Here is a 25,483-nt window from a genome sequence, read left to right as displayed (position 1 = left end):
CATTTGAGCCTCTTGACCATGGCTGCATGCTTTCATGCACTGAGTTGCTGCCATATGAACGGCTGATTAGATATTTGCATTAACGAGTAGGTGTACCTTGAATTTATGTCACCATATACCACCTCGAGATTCATTTTCTTGTAGGCATTCACAGTAGAGCAAAGAAAAATAATAGAATCAATGAAAAACTACACACAAAAACTGACAACTAATATGCAAAAGACAAACTTCAAGAAAACAAAACATAGGTAATAAATAAGTAAGAGAACAGTTGTAGAGTCCTTGAAAGTGAGTCCGTAGGTTGTGGAAATATCAAGGCAGAGGTTGACAAACTAAATCAGTGAGGATGTTGCATTGAGAAAAGTGGAAGCTTCAGCTAGAACTGTCACTTCTGGCTGATTTCAGTTCTGTATTTTGTGCTTTCATTATTCCGTGGCAGATATGCTAAGTTCCTAGATTTGAAAATGTCTGTGGTTACCCTTCCCCCTACATAGACTCAGTCTGCTATTCCTGTGTGGTATTCTTGAGGCATTTTAGTTTCACCACAGACTCCTTCACCTTCCACCCACCTCTCTGGTCTATTGATCATGCCCAAGTTTCATAGCCCCATTACTAGTATTATTCCTTCCATTTCTAAACTCTGTGTTTGTCTCCCTAACAGTGGGTAACTTCCTCCATTAAGGCTCTCTTCAAGATTCAAGATTGTTTAATGTCATTCCAGTACACAAGTGTAAAGGAGAACAAGATAATTGCTACTTTCGATCTGATGCAACACAAAAACACACAGTAAGATAAAGAACACAATCATAAAAACACAGTATATATAATCCTATAAGATAGTTTGTATATTGATTGTGATACCAGGCACAGGAGTGTCTGTACGTAAGATGACTGTGATGAAGTGGCGGTGGTTGGGGGTTGTGGAGGGGTGGGCTACTGGGAGGAGGTGTTGATCAGCCGAACTGCTTGGGAAAAGTAACTGGTTTTGAGCTTAGTGGCCCTGGCGTGGACGCTGTGCAGCCTCCACCCTCATGACAAACCTCATGAGCAGAGTGGGTGGGATCCTTCATGATACTCCTGGCACTTTTCTGTGTATACGTCCTTAATGTAAGCTGGTGCTGATGATGCATTAACAGTTTTGACTACCTGTTGTAGAGCTTTCTGTCTGCCACAGTGAAGTGGAGTGGGACTCACTCATAGACATTTAGGGTGAAAGGTAAGATATTTAAGGGAAATTTTGGGGGGAAGTTCTTCACTCAAAGCTTGGTGTGAGTGTGGAACAGGCTCCTGACAGAATTGATACTGTGGATTTTGGTTCAGTTATGATATTGAAGAGAAGTCTAGATAGGTACATGGATGGGAGAGGTATGGAGGGCTATGGTTTGATACAGGTCAATGGTACGAGGGAGAAGATCAGGCTGGCGTGGCCTAAATGTGCTGACCAGTCTGATTCTGTGCTGCAGTGCTTTATCATTCCAATACTACCTTCAAGTACCTTAAATATTTAAAGGTATTGGTACAAGGACTCAAGAAAATAAGAGCAGTGGCACCTACTCCACCTCTCAAGCCTGCCTGCCATTTGGTATGTTCATGACTGATCTAACCCAGATTTCAACTCCTCGTTTTTGCCTGACCCCAGACACCTAAATCCCCAATGTTCCATGAACTTGCCTCCATTTCTCTACCAGCAGCAGGGTGACACAGCCAGGGTGGAGATTCTCCACAGCTCCAGCGACCTGATTTTGATTCTGACCTCAGCTGCTGTCTTTATGCAGTTTGCATGTTTTCCCAGTGTCCACATGTTGCCTCTGGGTCCCCCAGTTTTCTCCCACATCCCAAAAACAGGCAGGTTGGCAAGTTAATTGGCTGCTGAAAACTGCCCCTGGTATGTAGAAGAGCGGCAGAATCTCGGGAAGGTTGACAGGAGAAAGGAATGGCTCATCACTGCCATCAGGGAGGAGGTACAGGAGCCTGAGCACATACACTCGGTGTTTTAGGAACAGCTTTTTCCTCTCCACCATCAAATTTCTGAATGGACCATGAACGTTACGTCACTTTTGCACTACTTATTTGTTTTTTAAAAATATTCCTTACTGTAATTTGTAGTAATTTTTATTTACTGCATTGTACTGCTGCCACAAAACAACACATTCCATAGCATATTTTATTTATTTTATTTTGAGATACAGCCCCTGCCAGTCCATGAGCCTATACTGCCCTATTACATTCATGTGGCCAATTGACCTACCAACCTGCACGTCTTCGGAATATGGGAGGAAACCCAAGCACCCTGAGGAAGCCATGGAGAGAAAATACAACCTCCTGACAGACAGCAGCAGGATTTGAACCCGGGTCACTGGTGCTGTGATGGTTTCACACTAGCTGCTGTGTTACTGTGCTGCCCATGGTGTATGTCAGTGATAATAAACCTGATTCTGATGGGTTTGGGTATAGGACTGTGTATAAAATAGTGTCAGATGCTTGGTGTGGACACGATGAGCCCAAGGCCCTGTTTCTGTGCTGTATCTCTCCCTGACAACGGAATACCTACAACATTCTAGGCTCCACCACCTTTTGAGGTCAGGAAATTCCAAGTTGTTATTTGCTATCAACACAAGAAGATTATTTGATGAATGCCAAGTGAAGTATTCTGTGGAGTATTTCCGTGAAATAATTTTTGGGGAATTCCACCTTCACTAAGTATCACTTTCTAATTGCAGTTTCGACAGTAGATGGCAGAGGGTGCTAGTTATGGAAGTCTATACATAGCAGTAGAGCATTCAGTCAGATCTCACCTTGGTTTTTTGTCTGTTTAGAGCACTAAGTAACAAAGAGGGAATGTTGCCAAGTGTGTGTGAATGTTTTACAGTGGTGACTTTGTGGATTCTACAACCAGGCAGCAGGGCGAGGAGCCTAGGGGACACATACTCTTCTGATATATAAACATTTCAATTTGACATCCCATTCCCGTCCTAACATGTCTGCCCATGGCTTTCTCTACTGCCGTAGTGAGGCCACACTCAGGTTGCAAGAGTAAGCGCTTCATATTCTGTCTGGGAAGCCGCCAGCCTGAACTTTGATTTCTCCAATGTCTGCTAATTTCTGGCCCTCATCTTCTCCCTTTCTCTATTCCCCATTCTGGTTATCATCTCAGCCCACTTCTCTTCTCCTCCCTTTGGTTCCTGTTCTCCTTTGCTTTTTTCTATGGTCCACTGTCCTCTCCTCACCACCAGTGAGCACATCTACAAGGAGTGCTGCCGCTAGGAAGCAGCATCCATCATCAAAGTCCCCCACCATCCAGCCCCTGCTCTCTTTTTGCTGCTGCTATCGGGAAGGAGGTGCAGGAGCCTTAGGACCCACAACATCAGATTCAGAAATAGTTGTTACCCTACAACCATCAGGCCCCTGAACCACTGTGGATAACTGCCCTCTTCCTACCCAGAACCTGCAGACTCACTTTCATAAAGTCTAGAATTTATGATCTTGGTTTTTTTATATAAATCTGTACAATTTGTCTTCTTCTTGCACAATGGTTGTTTGTTAGTCTCTGTTTGTGTGTGGTTGTTCATAATTGTATTTCTTTGTTTCCCTGTAAATGCCTGCAAGAAAATGAATCTCAAGGTAGTAAGTAGTGACATAAATGTACCCCAATAATAAATTTACTTCGGAGTTTATTAGATTTTTCTTTCATCAGTCCTGTACTTCTTCCATCTAATCCCTTTCTGCAATCCCCTCCTTCCCCCCACCCACCCTTAACCTCCTCTGGTATCTGTCGATCACTTGCCAGCTTGTACTCTTCCCCTGGGCATGGTAGCATGTGGGTAGGACAGCAGTGTGGTGGTTAGTGTGATGCTATTACAGCTCCTGCGGCCTGGGTTCAGTTCTGCTGCTGTCTACAAGAAGTTTGTACGTTCTCCCTGCATCCCTATGGGTTTCTTCCAAGTGTTTAGGAAGCACTTCCTTCCTTTCAAAGAGGTACAAGTTAGGGTTAGTTGTGGGCTTGCCATATTGGCGACATTTGCGGCTGCCTCCTTCACATCTTGGACTGTGTTGGCAGTTGACGCAAGTGACGCATTTCACTGTATGTTTCAATGTACATCTGACAACATAAGTTAGTCTCTGTCTCTTCTCCCACCTTCTTAGTCTGGCTTCTGCCCTTTTCCCTTCCAATCCTGATGAAGGGTCTTGGCCCAAAAGGTTGACTACTTTTCCTGTAGACGCTGCCTGGCCTGCTGTGTTCCTCCAGTATTTCGTGTGCAGTGCTCTTACTGACTGCTGGACAGGCTACTTCAGATTTCCCATACAAAATTCTGGAGGAACTCAGCAGGTTAAGCTTCCTGACCTGCCGAGTTTCTCCAGTCCTTTCTGTGTGTTATTCTGGATTTCCAGTGTCTGTAGAATCTCTTGTGTTTCAGACTGGAATAACCAGACCTGTGTGCAAAGCGTTATTCCTTTGACTCTTTCTGTCTGTCCCCTATTGCTTTATAATTCTACAAGCTCTCCCATGTCAGTCTACAACAAGAAGCTGCCAGCCCTCACACGAAGGCTGGGTGCTATGTTGCCCCACCAAGTGGTCTGTGGTACTTTGGGACATTGCAAAACAAAAGGTGACGCCGGAGCCCCATTAGGAGAATTTCATCATGTGCTTTAACCATGGGTTTTCTTTCACTTGACTTTATGCGCTCAGTGCCATGTAAAGGGCTGGCACGTTGATTAACTTGCTCAGAGCACAGATGGCATGGTTTAGCACCTCATGTGACGGCACACAGTATTGTGTCACTGAGATCCAATGCCAACTTTCTGTCAGGCTGATTTACTCTTTCCGACAGGAAAAGGTTAATCTCCACGCTGCTATTCAGAGCAACCAAACAGAAAAATCAAAGGAGTATTAAAACAGCATGAGGGGTTTCTACTTTGAATATAAATTAATCACATAAATTTTGGACAAAAGACCCACATTCAAGGAACAGTTTCTTCCTCTCTGTCGTCAGATTTCTGAGCAGAGCAGGGACACTACGTCGCTTATACTCGTCTATCTGTCTAGAACTGTACAGCACCGTACAAGTTTCATGCAGATCTCCCACATTCTTCGAAATTCCAGTGAGTACAGGCCCAAAGCTGCCAAACGTTCCTCATATGTTAACCCCTTCATTCCTGGAACCATCCTCATGAACCTCCTCTGGACTCTCTCCAATGACAACACTTCCTTTCTGAGATATGGGGCCTGAAATTGTTGACAATACTCCAAGTGTGGCCTGACTAGCGTCTTAAAAAAAGCTCAGTAATATCTTCTTGCTTTTATGTTCTATTCCCCTTGAAATAAATGCCAACATTGCATTTATAAATTAACCTTCTTGCAGGAGAACTCCTAAGTCCCTCTGCACCTTGGGCATTTTAATTTTCTCCATTTAGATAATGGTCTCCACTATGGTTCCTTTTGCCAAAAAGCATTATCATACATTTCCCAATTCTGTATTCCATCTGCCATTTTTTGCCCATTCTTCCAATCTGTCTAAATCCTGCTACAATTGTATTGCTTCCTCAGTACTACCTACCCCTCCACCTATCTTCATATCATCCACAAACTTTGTCACAAAGCCCTCAATTCCATCATCTAAATCATTGACTGACAATATAAAAAGTAGCAGTCCCAATACTGATCCCTGAGGAACACACTAGAAAAGGTCAACTAGCAGCCAACTAGAAAAGGTCCCCTTTATTCCCACTCACTGCCTCCTGCCTGTCAGCCATTCCTCTATCCATGCCAGTATCTTTCCTGTAATGTCTTAGTATTTTATCTTGTTAAGCAGCCTCATGTGTGGCACCTTATCAAATGCCTTCTGAAAATCCAAGTAAATGACATCCACTGCCTCTTCTTTGTCCACCCTTATTGTTACTTCCTCGAAGAACTCTAACAGATTTGTCAGGCAAGATTTTCCTTGACAGAAACCTTGCTGACTTTGACTTATCATTAGTCTCCAAGTACCCCAAAACCTCATCCTTAATAATAAACTTCAACTCTTTCCCAACCACTGAGGTTAGGCTAACTGGCCTATAGTTTGCCTTCCTCCTTTATTAAAGAGTGGAATGACATTTGCAATCTTCCAGTCCTTGGGGACTAAGCCTGAATCAAGTGATACTTGAAAAACCATGACCAATGCATCTGTTATCTCTTCAGCAACCTCTCTCAGGACTCTGGGATGTAGTCCAGGTGACTTATCCACCTTAAGACCTTTGAGTTTGCCTGGCGTTTTTTCCTTTGAAATAGATGGATAGACCACATCTCGGGCCTGACCCGATGAGTTCCTCCTGCACTTTGTGTGTGTTGCTTTGGATTTCCAGCATCTGCAGACTTTCTTGTTTATTTAAATGCCATTTGCTGTCCAGTATGGTCTGTAAAGACTTTGGAATTTGTTTTTCTGTTTAAGTATGTGGGTAACGAGGCACAAGCTGGGCTTGTATTCTCCTCCTGGGGTGGCTTGTGGACAGATCCAACAGACGTGCTGTTGGTGAGTTGAGATGAGGGTGTTGGAAAGGGTGAAATTTAGGGATGAACAGAGAAACTGCTCTGTCGGGTGTGAAAGTCCAGAATGAAGGGCATTGACTTAACATTATAGTCATGCCATTTCAGTTCACGTTGAGAATTCTCTCATAATTGAAATTTGGAGCTTTAATGAACATAACAGATTCTCCGGAATTTCTGTATGTTATTCTTTGAAACTTTCTTTGTCCCTACAGAGGCTTGGGGAAGAGCAGTGGGGAGTTTGATGAAAACTGACTGTTTCTTTGCAGAGGAAATTGGAAGAATGGACATAAAGGTGGCAATAGCATGCAGTGATAGGAAACGTATGATAAGGAATAATCGTGCAGACTGCTATCTAAATGGGGAGGAGGTTCAAACATCAGGGGTGCAGGTGAACTTAGAAGTCCTCGTGCAAGACTCCCAGAAGGTTAATTTACAGGTTGAGTCCATGGTAGAGAAAAAGAAGAATGCAATGTTGGCATTTATTTCGGGGGGACAGAAAATAATCGCAAGGAGATGATGCTGAGCCTTAATAAGACGCTTGTCAAGCCACACTTGGAGTTTTGGGCCCCATATCCCAGAAAGGATGTGTTGTCATTGGAGAGAGTCCAGAGGAGGTTCATGAGGATGAGTCCAGGAATGAAGTGTGTTTGGCAGCTTTGGGCCGGTACTCACTGGAATTGAGAAGAATGTGTGAGAGTATTTTATTGAAACCTATCGAATGTTGGAGGGACTAGACAGGGTGGATGTGGAGAGGATGTTTCCTGTGGTGGGGGTATCCTAAAATAGAGGGCACAGCCTCTAAATTGAGGGGTGACCCTTCAGAACAGAGGTAAGGAGGATTTTTTGTTTTAGCCAGGGAGAGGTGAATCTGTGGAAAGCTCTGCCACAGACTGCGGTGGAGGCCAAGACCATGAGGGTATTAAAGGTGGAAGTTGATAGTTCCCTGATCAGTCAGGGCATCAAAGGATTTGGTGAGAAGGCAGATGTGGCACCTTATCAAATGCTTTCTGAAAATCCAAGTAACTGACATCCACTGCCTCTCCTTTGTCCACCCTGCTTGTTATTTCCTCGAAGAACTCTAACAGATTTGTCAGGCAAGATTTCCCTTTACTGAAACCATACTGACTTTGACTTATTTTATCATTAATCTCCAAGTACCTCCAATATTTTCCCAACCATTGAGGTAGGCTAACTGAGCTATAATTTCCTTTCTTTTGCCCTTCTCCCTTCTAAAAAGAAGTGAAGTGACATTTGCAATTTTCCAGTCCTCCAGGACCAAGACCTTTTGAATTTTGTCTCTGTGGTACAACTTAACTCCTTGCCCTGCCTGCATTTGTACTCAATTATCGGCTTGCCCTTCCATACATACATGTTGCACCCATCGTCTACTTGTAAACCTGCTGGTTCATCCTCAGCTCTATCATACTGATTCCTATACCCCTGCCATATTAGCTTAAACCACTTCCAACAGCTCTAGCAAACCTGCCCATATGTGCAACTATCTCTTTTGTACAGGCCTCACCTGTCCCAGATGGTCCCAATTATCTAGAAATCTGAATCCCTTCCCCTGTTCCAGTTCTAGAGCCACACATTTATCTGCCTCCTCATTCTATTCCTATCCTCATTGTCACGTGGCACAGGCAGCAAACCCAAGATCACTACCCTTGAGGTCCTGCTTCTCAGCTTCCTTCCCTGTATTCTGTTTTTGGGACCCCCTCCCTTTTTCTACCTATGTCATTGGTACTAATATATACCACGGCTTCTGGCTGCTTACTCTCCCTTTTCAGGATATTGTGGATACATTCAGAAACATCGTGGACCCTGGTACCTGGAAGGTGTTCACTCTAAAAACAAGCAATGAAAGTTCTGTAGATCTGAAAAGCTGATAAAAACAGAATGATAGAGACATAGGCTTTGTTCCTGCAATCAATGTTACTACTTCATCTGTTCTCTTCTACTGCCCATTGTGTTTTTTCCCCCACATTTGGTTATATCCTTCCTTTCAAAATACCAATCTAATTCTCTCTTTAAGTATTTTAAACTTTCTGAGTCAGTACTCCATTGTGTTCAATAGTTGATAACTTCCTGCATGAGGTATAACCGGGGAAGAACACGCAGATTAGTTAATGACATCTGAATAAGCCGCACAACTTAATTGAGGTCAATACACAAAGTGCTGGAGGAACTCAGCAAGTCAGGCAGCATCCATGGAATAAACAGTCGAATGTTTTGTGCCGAGACTGGAAAGGAAGAGGGGAAGAAGACAAAATAGGAAGGTGGAGGGAGGGTGAGGAGTACAAACTGGCAGGTAATAGGTGAAGGTAAAATAATGGGGGATGAGGGAAACAACTGACATAAACTTCCAGATTTATTTAGTTGAATTAAATTTTGCTGATACCAGGATGGGATTCAAACTTGCATCCCTGGATCAATGCAGTCAGAATTCTGTTAAATAACTAAGCTAATGTTCTTCTGTATCATTACAGAAGATGCATTTATTTCTGAAAATACTGAAAGAAAACTGCAGATGCTGAAAACGTGATATAAAAACAGAAAATGGTGGATGAGTTCAGCAGGTCGGGCAGCATCTGTGAAGAGAGAAACAGGTTGAATACCCTTCAGACAAAGGAGGAACTCAGCAAGTCAGGCAGGTTCTACGTGGAGGGGAAAAACAGTTGTTGAAAGGTCCTGGCATGAAAAGTCAGCTGTTTATTCCCCTCCGTAGAATCTAACTAACTTGCTGAGTTCCTCCAGCATTTTGTTTGTGTGTTGATCAAAATTAACTTTGTCTTTTCTAATTTACCTGTTTTCCGATTAACGTGTAAAAAAAGCCATGTGATGAACCATGCGGCAGGTGATAATATATTACTACTTTACTTCAGCACTGACGGGGGTTCTGCTGATGCTGGAAATCTAGACTAACGCACACACAATGTTGGAAGAACTCAGCGGGTCAGGCAGCATCTATGGAAAGGAATTAAGAATAGACGTTTAGGGCTGAGACCCTTCAGGAGTCCTGATGAAAGGCCTCAGCCTGAATTGTTGACTCTTTATTCCTCTCCATTGATGCTGCTTGACCTGCTGAGTTCCTCCTGCATTTTGTGTGAGTTTCTTGGTCATGTGTGGACTTTAGTGTCAGACACATTTTGATCCATTAGACTGTGAACAGTGAATAATTTGTTTTTTTCATATTCCAGGTGATCTTTAAAGCAAAATCCAAGTATCATCCAGAGCTTCGAAAATACAGGTAAAGCACTTACAGTTCACATCACATTCTGTCTTTACCTCAGTAAAGCAGCCATCGAAACCCATTCCTCCCCAGACCTTCTCTCTTCTGCCCCCAACCATCAGGCAGAAGATATAAAAGCCTAGAAACACATACCATCTCATCTGCATCAACTGCCCCATCTCATCTGCACCAACTGCCCCATCTCATCTGCACCAACTGCCCCATCTCATCTGCACCAACTGCCCCATCTCGTCTGCACCAACTGCCCCATCTCATCTGCACCAACTGTCCCATCTCATCTGCACCAACTGCCCCATCTCGTCTGCACCAACTGTACAGGCTGAATGGCAGGTTCTATCCCACTATATAAGATGATTAAATAGTTCTTTAGTACAATAAGTTGGACTCTTGGCCTCAGAATCGACCTCATTATGATTTTGCGCCTTGTCATTTACCTGCACTGCACTTTCTCTGTAGCTGCTACAGTTTATTTTGTATTGTTATTTTGCCTTGTTCTGTCTACCTTGATACACTGTGTAATGATCTGTTCTGTTTGACTGTACCTTGGTACATCTGACAATAACAAACCAATTCCAGTTCCTGCCATGTAAAAGCTGTTATGGTCATTGTACAGTACAGTAACAGTATATAATAAGACCATAAAACACAGGAGCAGGATTAAGCCATTTGACCCACCATTCGCTCATGGCTGATGTATTTTCCCCATTCCCCTGCCTTCTGCCTATAACTTTTGATGCCCTGACTAATCAAGAAACTATCATACTCTGCTTTAAATATACCCAATGTCTTGGCCTCCACGCCACCGTTGGCAATGAATTCCACAGATTCTCCACTCTCTGGCTAAAGAAATGCCTCTTCATCTCTATTTTAATGGGATGTCCTTTTATCCTGAGGCTGGGCCTTCTCATCTTAGAATCTTCCAACATTGGAAACATGCTGTCAATATCCACTCTATCTAGGCTTTTCAATATTCGATAGGTTTCAGAGATGCCCCCGTCAGAGTCTTATCAAATATTCCTCATATGTTAACGCTTTAATTCCCTGGATGATCCTCTGGATCTAACTGAATGCCAGCTCATCTTTTCTTAGACCTGGGGCCCAGTGTTAATCATTTTCTATTTCCATGGCACTGTTGCGCCGATAGTCCACTGTGTCATCTGGTGGATGGAGGACATTCCTTGCTGTTTGTGACACTTACCAAGAGCGTTGTATACGAAGGGCCCGAAGCATTGTTGAGGATCTGTACAATCCATTTCAATCCCTTTGACCCACTACCATCAGGAAGGAAGTAGAGCAGCATGAGGATTGGGACTGCCAGCCTGGGTAGCAGCTTCTTTGCTCAGGCTCTGACACTAATGCCACCACTGAGTTCTTGTCATTAGGACAGCGAGCTGTTTACTGTACTGTTCACCTTTGCTGTGCACTTCACATGCATTTTGAATCATATTTTATTAACTTGTTTATGGTAATATTTTGTTTTATGTGCTGTGTGTGATAAAGGTGAAGTAGGTGTACACCTACTTTGTAGGTGTACTGTGGTCCAGAGGAACATTGTTTCATTTGGTTGTATATATGTATAGTCAACTTGAACTTGAACTATTAATTAGTGTAGCCACTTGCTGGATTGTGTAATGATGGTCAGTCTATAATACAATAGCATATTGTAACTTAATACTCTGCACTGCACAGCTTTCGTACAGTGAAGTGAACACAATATACTACCGCTGTATAGAAGTTAATAGTCGACAGTGAACAGCTAACTTACAGTAAACTTACACTGATATTTTCAAAGTTCAAAGCACATTTATTATCAAAGTATGTATCCTGAATACAACCTTGAGATTAATTTTATTGCAGACAGCCGCAAAACAAAGAAACAACATAAAACCTGTTTAACGAAAAAAACCCCACACAAGAGCAGTGAATGTGCGAGAACAAAACTAATCGTGCACGCAGTGGGAAGTGACTGACACACCAAACACTGAGCGTCGGATCGGAGTCCACAGTCACGAGCGGCCGGGGTGTGTAAAGCTGGTCCAGGAGCTGATGGCTTCAGCCTTGGCTATTGAGTCAGTCAGTTCAGTGCTGGGTCGACGGTTACAGACCTCAATCAAATCACGCAAAGAGTAAAGCACGTTCAGCACTGAGGACACTAAATGTCAAACGGCAGCCAAAAGTGGCTCCACAACCACGAGATGCCAAGGCAATCGAGCCATGCGGCTTCCACCAGCAGCGATGAGAGGGAGGTCGGTCAAATGCAGACGGGTGGCACTGAACAGCCTTGCGTTTTCCACTCTCATCCCCGTTGATTCTATTGTGGAGCAGACAATTTATACCCATGAGATGGTTCATTAGCAGCTTTCAGTGTCCACGTAATAATCAGCCACTATAGTTATGGAGAAAACATTTAAAAAACATTACTAATGAAATAACGGCGATATGTTTCCAATATTAGTCACCATTGTTATAGTAGTGTGAACACTCGAGTGGAGTAAGATGTTCTCCCTAGGGGTTATTCCCCTTTTGGAGAATGCCTGTGTGTGAATGTCTTTAACACAGTGAGACTGAAGCACGGGCAGCCGCCACATGGTCCTTGACGCATTGGGGCCAGGGTGCAGTGGCATACAATATGACCGGGGATTCTTCCCTTCTGCGGCTTTTCTCCGCCTTCACTGCCTTTGTGATGAATCAACATCTTTGGCCAGATCCACCACTGAGATCTGGGTTGGGTCGCTTTGTCTGGAACCTCCCCTTTGACCTTACCACCATGGGTGACCCGATGCTAGGTGCCAGGTGAAATTGCTCTTGGGATCTTATGAACACGCAAGCCTCTTCACCATGACAAAGTGTGATATCCTTGGAGAGAGTTGCCTTTATATGTGGACAGTCGTTGAATCCCTTCACCTTGGCCCGAAACGTTGACTGCTCATTTCAACAGATGCTGCCCGACCTGCTGAGTTCATCCAGCTTGTTTGTGCGTCTTGATTTTCTGGTGTAGTCTGTTTTGTCATATGCTTTTGTGATATCATTCTGGAGGAACGTTGTCTCATTTTTTAACTGCCTTGCATTTGTGGTTTCTAAATGACAATAAACTGAATATGAATATGATTTGACCACAGCATCTGCAGTATACTTTCTGCAGGTGGTGGTAGTGTGCAGTTTGGAGGGCAGCCTGCAGGTGGCGGTATAGCCACACACTTGCTGTTGTGCTGCCAGAGTTGAGCAGCAGCCTACATGTTGTTGCTTATGTTGTTCTGCTGAACATTGTGGGCATGTTAATTGTGGAATGTGTGGGCGACACTTCTGGGCTGACCCCAGCCTTAGGTTGTGCTGGGGGCAGCACACAATGGCAGATTTCACTGAATGTTCTGATGTACATGTGGTAAATAAATAAAATTCAAGCTAAATGAACTGCCGGCAGTGGCTGAGTCAGGTAGGGTAACAACATTGAAAGGAGATTTGGATAAGAGGATGGATAGAAGGGGCTTAGAGGATAGAGACTAAATGCAAATAACACAATAACGTAGTGGTTAGCACAACACTTTACAGTATAGGCACCCTGGGTTCAATTTCTGCTGGTGCCTGTGAAGGAGTTTGTACGTTCAACCTGTGAAGGAGTTTGTACGTTCTCCCTTTGAAGGAGTTTCTACGTTGTCCCTGTGAAGGAGTTTGTACGTTGTCCCTATGAAGGAGTTTGTATGTTGTCCCTATGAAGGAGTTTATACATTCTCCCTGTGAAGGAGTTTGTACATTGTCCCTGTGAAGGAGTTTATACATTCTCCCTGTGAAGGAGTTTATACATTGTCCCTGTGAAGGAGTTTGTACGTTGTCCCTATGAAGGAGTTTGTATGTTGTCCCTATGAAGGAGTTTATACATTCTCCCTGTGAAGGAGTTTGTACATTGTCCCTGTGAAGGAGTTTATACATTCTCCCTGTGAAGGAGTTTATACATTCTCCCTGTGAAGGAGTTTGTACATTCTCCCTGTGAAGGAGTTTATACATTCTCCCTGTGAAGAAGTTTATACTATTCTCCCTGTGAAGGAGTTTGTACGTTCTCCCTGTGAAGGAGTTTGTACATTGTCCCTGTGAAGGAGTTTGTACGTTCTCCCTGTGAAGGAGTTTATACATTCTCCCTGTGAAGGAGTTTGTACGTTCCCCCTGTGAAGGAGTTTATACATTCTCCCTGTGAAGGAGTTTGTACGTTCCCCCTGTGAAGGAGTTTGTACGTTCTCCCTGTGAAGGAGTTTATACATTCTCCCTGTGAAGGAGTTTGTACGTTCCCCCTGTGAAGGAGTTTGTACGTTCTCCCTGTGAAGGAGTTTATACGTTCTCCCTGTGAAGGAGTTTGTACATTGTCCCTGTGAAGGAGTTTATACATTCTCCCTGTGAAGAAGTTTATACGATTCTCCCTGTGAAGGAGTTTGTACGTTCTCCCTGTGAAGGAGTTTGTACATTGTCCCTGTGAAGGAGTTTATACATTCTCCCTGTGAAGGAGTTTGTACGTTCTCCCTGTGAAGAAGTTTATACATTCTCCCTGTGAAGGAGTTTCTACATTCTCTCTGTGAAGGAGTTTGTACATTCTCCCTGTGAAGGAGTTTGTACATTGTCCCTGTGAAGGAGTTTATACATTCTCCCTGTGAAGGAGTTTGTACATTCTCCCTGTGAAGGAGTTTGTACATTGTCCCTGTGAAGGAGTTTATACATTCTCCCTGTGAAGGAGTTTGTACATTCTCCCTGTGAAGGAGTTTATACGTTCTCCCTGTGAAGAAGTTTATACGTTCTCCCTGTGAAGGAGTTTGTACATTCTCCCTGTGAAGGAGTTTGTACATTGTCCCTGTGAAGGAGTTTATACATTCTCCCTGTGAAGGAGTTTGTACTTTCTCCCTATGAAGGAGTTTGTACTTTCTCCCTGTGAAGGAGTTTGTACATTGTCCCTGTGAAGGAGTTTATACATTCTCCCTGTGAAGGAGTTTGTACATTCTCCCTGTGAAGGAGTTTATACATTCTCCCTGTGAAGGAGTTTGTACATTCTCCCTGTGAAGGAGTTTGTACATTCTCCCTGTGAAGGAGTTTGTACATTGTCCCTGTGAAGGAGTTTGTACATTCTCCCTGTGAAGGAGTTTGTACATTCTCCCTGTGAAGGAGTTTGTACATTGTCCCTGTGAAGGAGTTTATACATTCTCCCTGTGAAGGAGTTTGTACATTCTCCCTGTGAAGGAGTTTATACATTCTCCCTGTGAAGGAGTTTGTACATTCTCCCTGTGAAGGAGTTTATACATTCTCCCTGTGAAGGAGTTTATATGTTCTCCCTGTGAAGGAGTTTATACATTCTCCCTGTGAAGGAGTTTATACATTCTCCCTGTGAAGGAGTTTGTACGTTCCCCCTGTGAAGGAGTTTATACATCGTCCCTGTGAAGGAGTTTGTACGTTCTCCCTGTGAAAGAGTTTCTACATTCTCCCTGTGAAGGAGTTTGTACGTTCCCCCTGTGAAGGAGTTTATACATTGTCCCTGTGAAGGAGTTTGTACATTCTCCCTGTGAAGGAGTTTGTACATTGTCCCTGTGAAGGAGTTTGTACATTCTCCCTGTGAAGGAGTTTGTACATTCTCCCTGTGAAGGAGTTTGTACATTGTCCCTGTGAAGGAGTTTATACATTCTCCCTGTGAAGGAGTTTGTACATTCTCCCTGTGAAGGAGTTTATACATTCTCCCTGTGAAGGAGTTTGTACATTCTCCCTGTGAAGGAGTTTATACATTCTCCCTGTGAAGGAGTTTATATGTTCTCCCTGTGAAGGAGTTTATACATTCTCCCTGTGAAGGAGTTTATACATTCTCCCTGTGAAGGAGTTTGTACGTTCCCCCTGTGAAGGAGTTTATACATTGTCCCTGTGAAGGAGTTTGTACGTTCTCCCTATGAAGGAGTTTCTACATTCTCCCTGTGAAGGAGTTTGTACGTTCCCCCTGTGAAGGAGTTTATACATTGTCCCTGTGAAGGAGTTTGTACGTTCTCCCTGTGAAGGAGTTTGTACTTTCTCCCTGTGAAGGAGTTTATACATTCTCCCTGTGAAGGAGTTTGTACATTCTCCCTGTGAAGGAGTTTATACATTCTCCCTGTGAAGGAGTTTACATTCTCCCTGTGAAGGAGTTTGTACATTGTCCCTGTGAAGGAGTTTATACATTCTCCCTGTGAAGGAGTTTATACATTCTCCCTGTGAAGGAGTTTGTACGTTCTCCCTGTGAAGGAGTTTCTACATTCTCCCTGTGAAGGAGTTTATACATTCTCCCTGTGAAGGAGTTTGTACGTTCTCCCTGTGAAGGAGTTTCTACATTCTCCCTGTGAAGGAGTTTATACATTCTCCCTGTGAAGGAGTTTGTACTTTCTCCCTGTGAAGGAGTTTGTACGTTCTCCCTGTGAAGGAGTTTCTACATTCTCCCTGTGAAGGAGTTTGTACTTTCTCCCTGTGAAGGAGTTTCTACATTCTCCCTGTGAAGGAGTTTCTACGTTCTCCCTGTGAAGGAGTTTGTACTTTCTCCCTGTGAAGGAGTTTCTACGTTCTCCCTGTGAAGGAATTTCTACATTCTCCCTGTGAAGGAGTTTCTACGTTCTCCCTGTGAAGGAGTTTGTACTTTCTCCCTGTGAAGGAGTTTATACATTCTCCCTGTGAAGGAGTTTATACGTTCTCCCTGTGAAGGAGTTTGTACATTCTCCCTGTGAAGGAGTTTGTACTTTCTCCCTGTGAAGGAGTTTGTACTTTCTCCCTGTGAAGGAGTTTGTACTTTCTCCCTGTGAAGGAGTTTATACATTCTCCCTGTGAAGGAGTTTGTACATTCTCCCTGTGAAGGAGTTTGTACTTTCTCCCTGTGAAGGAGTTTGTACTTTCTCCCTGTGAAGGAGTTTATACATTGTCCCTGTGAAGGAGTTTATACGTTCTCCCTGTGAAGGAGTTTCTACTTTCTCCCTGTGAAGGAGTTTCTACGTTCTCCCTGTGAAGGAGTTTGTACTTTCTCCCTGTGAAGGAGTCTATACATTCTCCCTGTGAAGGAGTTTATACGTTCTCCCTGTGAAGGAGTTTGTACATTCTCCCTGTGAAGGAGTTTGTACTTTCTCCCTGTGAAGGAGTTTGTACGTTCCCCCTGTGAAGGAGTTTGTACATTGTCCCTGTGAAGGAGTTTATACGTTCTCCCTGTGAAGGAGTTTGTACATTCTCCCTGTGAAGGAGTTTGTACTTTCTCCCTGTGAAGGAGTTTGTACATTCTCCCTGTGAAGGAGTTTGTACATTGTCCCTGTGAAGGAGTTTATACGTTCTCCCTGTGAAGGAGTTTGTACATTCCCCCTGTGAAGGAGTTTATACATTCTCCCTGTGAAGGAGTTTGTACGTTCCCCCTATGAAGGAGTTTATACATTCTCCCTGTGAAGGAGTTTCTACGTTCTCCCTGTGAAGGAGTTTGTACATTCCCCCTGTGAAGGAGTTTGTACTTTCTCCCTGTGAAGGAGTTTATACATTCTCCCTGTGAAGGAGTTTGTACATTGTCCCTGTGAAGGAGTTTATACGTTCTCCCTGTGAAGGAGTTTGTACATTCCCCCTGTGAAGGAGTTTGTACTTTCTCCCTGTGAAGGAGTTTATACGTTCTCCCGATGAAGGGGTTTATACATTGTCCCTGTGAAGGAGTTTATACGTTCTCCCTGTGAAGGAGTTTGTACGTTCTCCCTGTGAAGGAGTTTGTACGTTCCCCCTGTGAAGGAGTTTGTACTTTCTCCCTGTGAAGGAGTTTCTACGTTCTCCCTGTGAAGGAGTTTATACATTCTCCCTGTGAAGGAGTTTGTACTTTCTCCCTGTGAAGGAGTTTATACATTCTCCCTGTGAAGGAGTTTATACATTCTCCCTGTGAAGGAGTTTGTACGTTCTCCCTGTGAAGGAGTTTGTACTTTCTCCCTGTGAAGGAGTTTGTACGTTCCCCCTGTGAAGGAGTTTGTACTTTCTCCCTGTGAAGGAGTTTGTACATTGTCCCTGTGAAGGAGTTTATACGTTCTCCCTGTGAAGGAGTTTGTACTTTCTCCCTGTGAAGGAGTTTGTACGTTCCCCCTGTGAAGGAGTTTATACTTTCTCCCTGTGAAGGAGTTTATACTTTCTCCCTGTGAAGGAGTTTATACATTCTCCCTGTGAAGGAGTTTATACATTCTCCCTGTGAAGGAGTTTATACTTTCTCCCTGTGAAGGAGTTTATACATTCTCCCTGTGAAGGAGTTTATACATTCTCCCTGTGAAGGAGTTTGTACTTTCTCCCTGTGAAGGAGTTTCTACATTCTCCCTGTGAAGGAGTTTGTACGTTTCCCTGTGACCGCGTGGGTTTCCTCCGGGTGCTCAGACTTCCTCCTACAGTCCGAAGATGCTCTGGTTGGTAGGTTAATTGATCATTGTAAATTGTCTCATGATTAGATAAGGATTAGATCGGAGGATCGCTGAGCAGCACGACTCGAAGTGCCTGAAGGGTCTATTCTGCGCTGTACTCAATAAATATTTCACGGTTTGGTGGGCACCATGACTGTAATAATATGAACTGAGCAAGAATAACAGCAGACAATGGTCTAACCGTTTTTACTGAATGTCCTTGCTGGGGAACTTACAGGGTGGAAGTGACAAGCCAGCACTGCCAAGACAAAAACAAGCACTCTCAAAAGCCCTGAGTGCCCCCTGACGAAGGAGGTCCAACCGATTCACCGTACGATCAATCGGCTGCATGCGTGCTCGCTCATTTTCGCAGTCAATCTGATACTGTTCATGGATGAGTTGGGCTGAGGGGCCAGTTTCCTTGTGGTAATACTACAAGACTAAGTTAAATTTGTTTCTTTTTCCATTGCAGAACCCCCCTTCAGCTGGCTTTCCTGTTGGCTAGTCTCTTTTTCTTCCTGGTCAATTTGACCTGTGCCCTGCTTGTGAAGATCACACACAGTGAAACCAGGACCATTGTGTTTGTCCGTGTGGCCGTCAATGACACCCTCTTCGTGCTGTGTGCAGTCACCCTCTCTGTGAGCCTGTACAAGATCGCTAAAATGTCCCTGGCCAACATCTACTTAGAATCGAAGGTTTGTTTATCCCAATAAACCCATGGGTAGAAGTAACCCCATTTTCCCTTAGAGTTTACATGTAATTTTCTTATATTGATTTCTTCATGAATGAAAGCAATTATCTCAGGTAACAGTGATTTAGCAGAAATAATTGAGAGGTGATGGTGGTAACAGCTAATATGTTGGGAGGTAAGGTCACAGAGGGCATCAGAGATATGAAATGGTTGTGATTCTGGTATAGTGATAACTGTGGTGGGATATCGATTAATGATAGAGCTAGGAAGACATTGAAGAGGGCTCAATTTTAACTATAAATACCTCTGTAATGCCTGGTGCTAAAAAGGCCTCCATCAGAGTCATTTTTATATAAACCCAAGTTAACTATATAATTTCTTCCATTTTTAAGTTAGTGAGTGAAAGTTTGGCAGGTTACGTAAGGTGCTGAAGATTGGTCAAATGAAGAATAATGTGATTATCAGTCAGATTTATTATCACTGATATATGTCGTGAAATTTGTTGCTTTGCACGGTAGTGTTGTGGTTAGTAAAACACTTTACAGTTCAAGCCACCAGTGTTCAATTCCAGCTGCTGCCTGTAAGGAATTTGTACGTTCTCCCTGTGATGGCGTGGGCTCCAGTTTCTTCCCACAGTCCAAAGACGTGCCAGCTGGTTAGTTAATTGGTCATTGTAAGTTGTCCCGTGATTAGGTTAGGACAAAATCAGAGGATCGCGCAGCTTGAAGGGACGTAAAAGCCTATTCCGTGTGGTATCACAATAAAATATTAAAATGTAATTAAAAAATAACTGAGTATACTTCTACCATTTCCCCAAGAAAGTAAGCAGCTAATCTGATCACAAGTATACAGTCATGTTAAATTAGCTTTATGGACTTTCCTCATTTGTTGGTATTGGGGCCACTGTATCATTTAATACTGGCATCTTTTTTACCTATATAGAAGCAAAATACTATACCACTGATAATGTAAGTCTGAAAAAATGTAGAGACCCAGGCAGCTTCTATAGAGAGAGGAGCAATGTTAATGTTACAGGTTCAAAGTTCTAGGTATATTTATAATCAAAGTACAGATATGTTACTGTATAATACCTTGAGATTCATTTTCTTGCAAAAATTTACAGAGCGAAAATACAGTAGAATTTTACAGAAAACTATACAAAAACAGACAATGAATGATGGACTGCAAAGTGCAAAAGAAGATAAACTGTACAAATAAAAATAATACTGAGAACATGAGTTGTAAAGAGTCTTTGAAAGTGAGGCTGTAGATTGAAGAATCAGTTCGGAGTGGTAGTGAATGAAGTTATCCACACTGGTTCAGGAGCCTGATGGTTGCAGGGTAATGACTATTCCTAAAGCTTCTGTATGCCCTGCACTACACTAGCAGTGAGTGAGAAGAGAGCAAGGCCTGGATGGTGATGTTCTTTATGTAGACAGAAAAGTTGCTTTTCCTTTCTCCCTTTGTGTTTGAAACCTCTGTGGTTCTTTAGTCTCTTACCTGACTCAACCACTCCAACAACCAAAACCATCTTCATAGCCCTCTGGTGAGACCTACAGTCTGCACTGAACTCACAAACTCATTTCAGTCAGGGATCTAAGCAGGGCAGGACCTTCATTCTCTTAACATAGGCTGGACTAAACAACCCAAATTATTCAAACTTGTTACCTTGTATAGAATATTTCATAATATTAAACTTCAATCAATTCTATCCTGTGACTATAAGACATAGGGAAAGAATTAGACCATTCAGCCCATTTAACCTTCTCTGCTATTCCATCACAGCTGATTTATTCTCTCTCTCAACCCTATCCTCCATCTTCTCTCTGTAACTTTTGATGCCCTTACTAATCAAGAACCTATCAACCTCTGCTTTAAATATACCCAACGATTTGACTTCTATAGGTGTCTGTGGCAGTGAATTCCACAGATTCAACATCCTTTGTTTAATGAAATTCTTCCTCATCTCTGCTCTAAAGGTCCATCCTTGTATTCTGAGGCTATGACCTCTGGTTCTAGACTTCCCCACAATAAGGAGCATCCTCTCCACATCCACTCTATCTGGGCCTTTCCATATTTGATAGGTTTCAATGAGATCACCCCACCCTTGCATTCTTCTGAACTCCAGCAAGTTCAGGACCAAAGCCAGCAAATGCTCCTCATATGTTAACCCTTTCATGTCTGGGGTCATTGTCGTGAACCTCCCCTGGACCCACTCTAATGCTTTATAATTTTTCATATATTTGAACAAGGAAAACTGCTGGAAATTAACATCCTTTTTCTGTTTGTACTTTCAGGGCACATCATTGTGTCAAGTTGTAGTGGTGGGATTGCTAATTATATTACTGTACACATCAAGAGCTTGCTACAACCTGGTCGTGATTACATTCGCCTACTACAATCACGTGAAGATGCTTGATTATGACTGGTATAATGTGTCTGATCAGGTCAGTACACCTCTGGGGCAGGTTAGTCTTGCATTTTTTCTATATGTTTACCCACAGAATTACACAGAAGGAAGCTCTTACAACATTATTGCACCTGAATTAGATCTGTTAAAAACCTTTCTATTAGTTCCATTTCCATATTCTTTCTTCTCAGACCTGCAATAACTTCCCCTTCAGCTATGCATGACTAACTGGGCGAATTAAAAATAAATGAGAACCTGAGTTGTAAAAAGTCCTTGAAAGAATCATTTCAGAGTAGTACTAAAAGAAGTTATCCATGCCAGTTTAGGAGCCTGATGGTTCCTGAACCAGGTACTGCAGGACCTTAGGCATCGGTACAGAAATAACAAGCTGTAAAACAAAAATAAATCAAAGATAGCGAGCAACAGGGATGATAGAAAGAACAGGCAGGAGATGAGGCTTAATCAAAGCCAGTGGCATGAGTTACTGGGCAATAGAGGCGTGGTGCAGTTAAAACAGAAAGCAACAAATACTGGACTGAGAGTGTTGTATTTGAATGCACACAGCATAAGGAATAAAATGGATGATCTTGAAATTCAGCTACAGATTGGCAAGTATGACGTTGTGGCCATCTCTGAAACTTGGCTAAAGGATGGCTGCCATTGGGAGCTGAACATCCAAGGATATATGGTATATCGGAAAGATAGGTTATTAGGCAGAGGGGGTGGTGTGGCTCTGTGTATAAGAAATAATATTAAATCTTTGGAAAGTGATGACATAGGATTGGAAGGTGTAGAGTCTCTTTGGGTTGAGTTAAGAAATGACAAGGGTAAAAGGACCCCAATGGCAGTTGTATATAGACCTCCAAACAGCAGCTGGGATGTAGATTATAAATTACAGCAGGAGACAGAAAAGGCATGTCAGAAAGGCAATGTCATGATAATCGTTGGGGATTTTAACATGAAAATGGATTGGGAAAACCAGGCCAGTACTGGACCTCAAGAGAGAGAATTTGCAGACTGTCTAAGGGATGGCTTTTTAGAACAGCTTGTTGTTGAGCCCACCAGGGGATCAGCTGTGCTGTATTGGGTGTTGTGCAATGATCTGGAGGTGATAAGAGAGCTTAAAGTTAAGGAAACCTTAGGGAACAGTGAAAACAATATGATCGAGTTCACTTTGAAATTTGAGAGAGAAAAAATAAAATCCAATGTGTTGGTATTTTAGTGGAATAAAGGAAATTACAATGGCATGAGAGGGGAAATGGCCAAAGTTGACTGGAAAGGGACATTTGCAGGAAGGACAGCAGTGCAACAATGGCTGGAGTTTCTGCAAAAAATGAGGGAAGTGCAAGACAGCTATATTCCAAATAAGAAGAAATTTTCAAAGCGAAGAAGGACATGACTGTGGCTGACAAGTGAAGTCAGAGCCAAAGTAAAAGCAAAAGAGAGGGCATACAAGGAAGCCAAAGCTCGTGGGAAGATAGAAGATTGGGAGCTTTTAAAAACTTGCTGAAGGAAACCAAGAAGGTCATTCAGAAGGAAAAGATGAATTATGTGAGGAAGCTGGCGACTAATATCAAAGAAGATATTACAAGATCTACAAGATTATGAGAGGCATAGATAGGGTGGATAGTCAGTACCTGTTTCCCAGGGCACCAATAGCAAACACCAGAGGGCATATGTACAAAATTAAGGGAGGGAAGTTTAGGGGAGACATCAGGGGTAAGCTTTTTTACACAAAGGATTGTGAGTGCCTGGAATGACTTGCCAGGGTTGGAGGTGGAGGCTAAAACATTAGGGATATTTAAGAGCCTCTTGGATAGGCACATGGATGAAAGAAAAATGGAGGGTTATAGGGTAGTGTGGGTTTAGTACTTTTTTTAAGGATTATATGGGTCGGCACAACATGGAGGGCTGAAGGGCCTGTACTGTGCTGTAGTGTTCTATGGTTCTAAGATATTAAAAGCTTCTTTAAGTATATTAAGTATTCCAAGATGGCGGCGCGACGCAGCTTGCAGTGGCCACTCCGGAGCTGATTATCTGTTACTTGTGAAGCGGGGTGCCGTGCGCAATCATAATCTGATGGAAAACAGATGTGGGAGCACAGAGGAACATCGGGAAATCTCCAGGAAGACCTTCTTTGTTGCTGCTGCTGCTGTGAGGTCCGGGTCTCTGCTGGGAAGAACAGGCCCCCAGTCCTCAGGGTCGCATTGTCGATGGCGAAGGCATCTTAATATGCTTGGCAGAGGATGGTGCTCGGAGAAGCTGTGCCGGAGGCTCGGAGGTTCGATGGACTCGGAGTCCGCTGCAGTCGGAGCGCTTTCACTGTGTGCTGTGTCTGTGAGGCTGAGTCCAGCGGCGCCGTGCAAGCCCATAGTGGGGGTATTCCCTTCTGCCGCCTGCATGGGATGACGAGTCTGACGGGACCCTGAGGACTTGTGGAAACTGTGTGGTGATTTATTTTGAACTTATAGTCTTTTAACCTCTTTGGGCTATTTTTACTGTGCCCATGGTCTGTTTTTTTAAATCAATTATGCTATTGTTTGCACTGTTGTAACTATATGTTGTAACTATGTGGTTTTGTGCAGGTCTTGTAGCTTTAGTTTTTGGTCTTTGTTTTGTCTGGTGGGCTTGGTTTTCCTTTCCAGGGAACGCGCTAAGATGGTAACACGATATTAATACGCAGCAGCCTCTCCGGACTCTGGATTGGGGATTGCCAAACGTTATGTGGATTTTCTGGTGTAGTCTGTTTTGTCATGTTCTTTTGTGATATCATTCTGGAGGAACGTTGTCTCATTTTTTAACTGCATTGCACTTGTGGTTTCTAAATGACAATAAACTGAAACTGAATCTGAATCTGAATAAAGGATAAAAGAGAGTCAAGGGTAGATATAGGACCAAGACTAAATGACGCTGGAGATATTGTAATGAAAGATGCAGAGATGGCAGAGGAACTGAATGGATATTTTGCATCAGTCCTCACAGTGGAAGACATCTGCAGTATATCGGACATTCAAGAGTGTAAGGGTAGTGACGTATTTGCAGTGAAAGTTACGACAGAGAAGGTGCCCAGGGTGCTTAATGGTCTGAGGGTGTGTAAATCTCATGGACCTGATGGAATGCACCCTGAGTTCTGAAGGAAATAGCTGGAGAGATTGCGGAGGTGTTAACGATAATCTTTCAAGAATTGATAGATTCTGGCACTGTACCAGATTACTGGAGTATTGCAAGTGTTACTCCACTATTTAAGAAGGGTGGGAGGCAGCAGAAAGAAAATTATTCACCTGTCAGCCAGACATCAGTAGTTGGGAAGTTGTTGAAATCAATTGTTAGGAATGAGATTATGGAATACCTGGAGGCACATGACAAGATAGGCCAAAGCCAGCAAGGTTTCCTGAAAGGAAGATCCTGCCTGACAAACCTACTGCAGTTCTTTGAGGAAGTAACAAGCAGGGTAGATAAAGGAGATGCAGTAGATGTGATGTACTTGGATTTTCAGTAGGCCTTTGACAAGGTGCTGCACATGAGGCTGCTTTGCAAGATAAGAGCCCATGGAATTACAGGGGAGTTACTAGCATGGGTGGAGCATTGGCTGGTCGGCAGAAAACAGAGTGGGAATAAATAGATCCTATTCTGGCTGGCTGCCATTTACCAGTGGAGTTCTACAGGGGTTGGTGTTGGGACTGTTATTTTTTACGATGTATATCAATGATTTGGACTACAGTATTAATGGATTTGTGGCTAAATTTGATGATGATACAAAGATAGGTGGAGGAGTGTGTAGTGTTGAGGAAACTGGGAGCCTGCAGAGAGACTTGGATCGCTTAAGGGAATGGGCAAAGAAGTGGCAAATGAAATACAATGTTGGAAAGTGTATGGTCATGCACTTTGGTGGAAGAAATAAACAGGCAGACTATTATTTAGATGGGGAGATAATTCAAAATGCAGAGATGCAAAGAGACTTGGGAGTTCTAGTGCAGGATACCCTAACTTGCAGATTGAGTCATCTGTGAAGAAGGTGAATGCAATGTTGGCATTCATTTCTAGAGGTATAGAATATAAGAGCAGGGATGTGATGTTGAGGCTCTATAAGGCACTTGTGAGACCACATTAGAGTATTGTGTGCAGATTTGGGCTCCATATTTTAGAAAGGATATACTGACATTGGAGAGGGTTCAGAGAAGATTCACGAGAATGATTCCAGGAATGAAAGGGTGACCAT

General features: G+C 43.1%; 1 protein-coding gene across 1 annotated transcript in view; it reads left to right on the top strand.

Annotated features, from left to right (window-relative positions):
* The window catches only part of LOC132400786 (G protein-coupled receptor 137Ba-like), a 41,265-nt gene that overhangs the window by 8,658 nt on the left and 7,124 nt on the right, over positions 1 to 25,483 (top strand). Inside the window, exons 2-4 of the mRNA XM_059982157.1 lie at positions 9,724 to 9,773; positions 18,636 to 18,858; positions 21,152 to 21,301. Coding sequence (XP_059838140.1) covers positions 9,724 to 9,773; positions 18,636 to 18,858; positions 21,152 to 21,301 — 423 coding nt within the window. The remainder of the gene's footprint in view (positions 1 to 9,723; positions 9,774 to 18,635; positions 18,859 to 21,151; positions 21,302 to 25,483) is intronic.

The sequence above is a fragment of the Hypanus sabinus genome, chromosome 10 (genome assembly GCF_030144855.1).
Source record: "Hypanus sabinus isolate sHypSab1 chromosome 10, sHypSab1.hap1, whole genome shotgun sequence".
NCBI lineage: Eukaryota > Metazoa > Chordata > Chondrichthyes > Myliobatiformes > Dasyatidae > Hypanus > Hypanus sabinus.
This window is presented reverse-complemented; position numbering and strand designations above follow the sequence as displayed.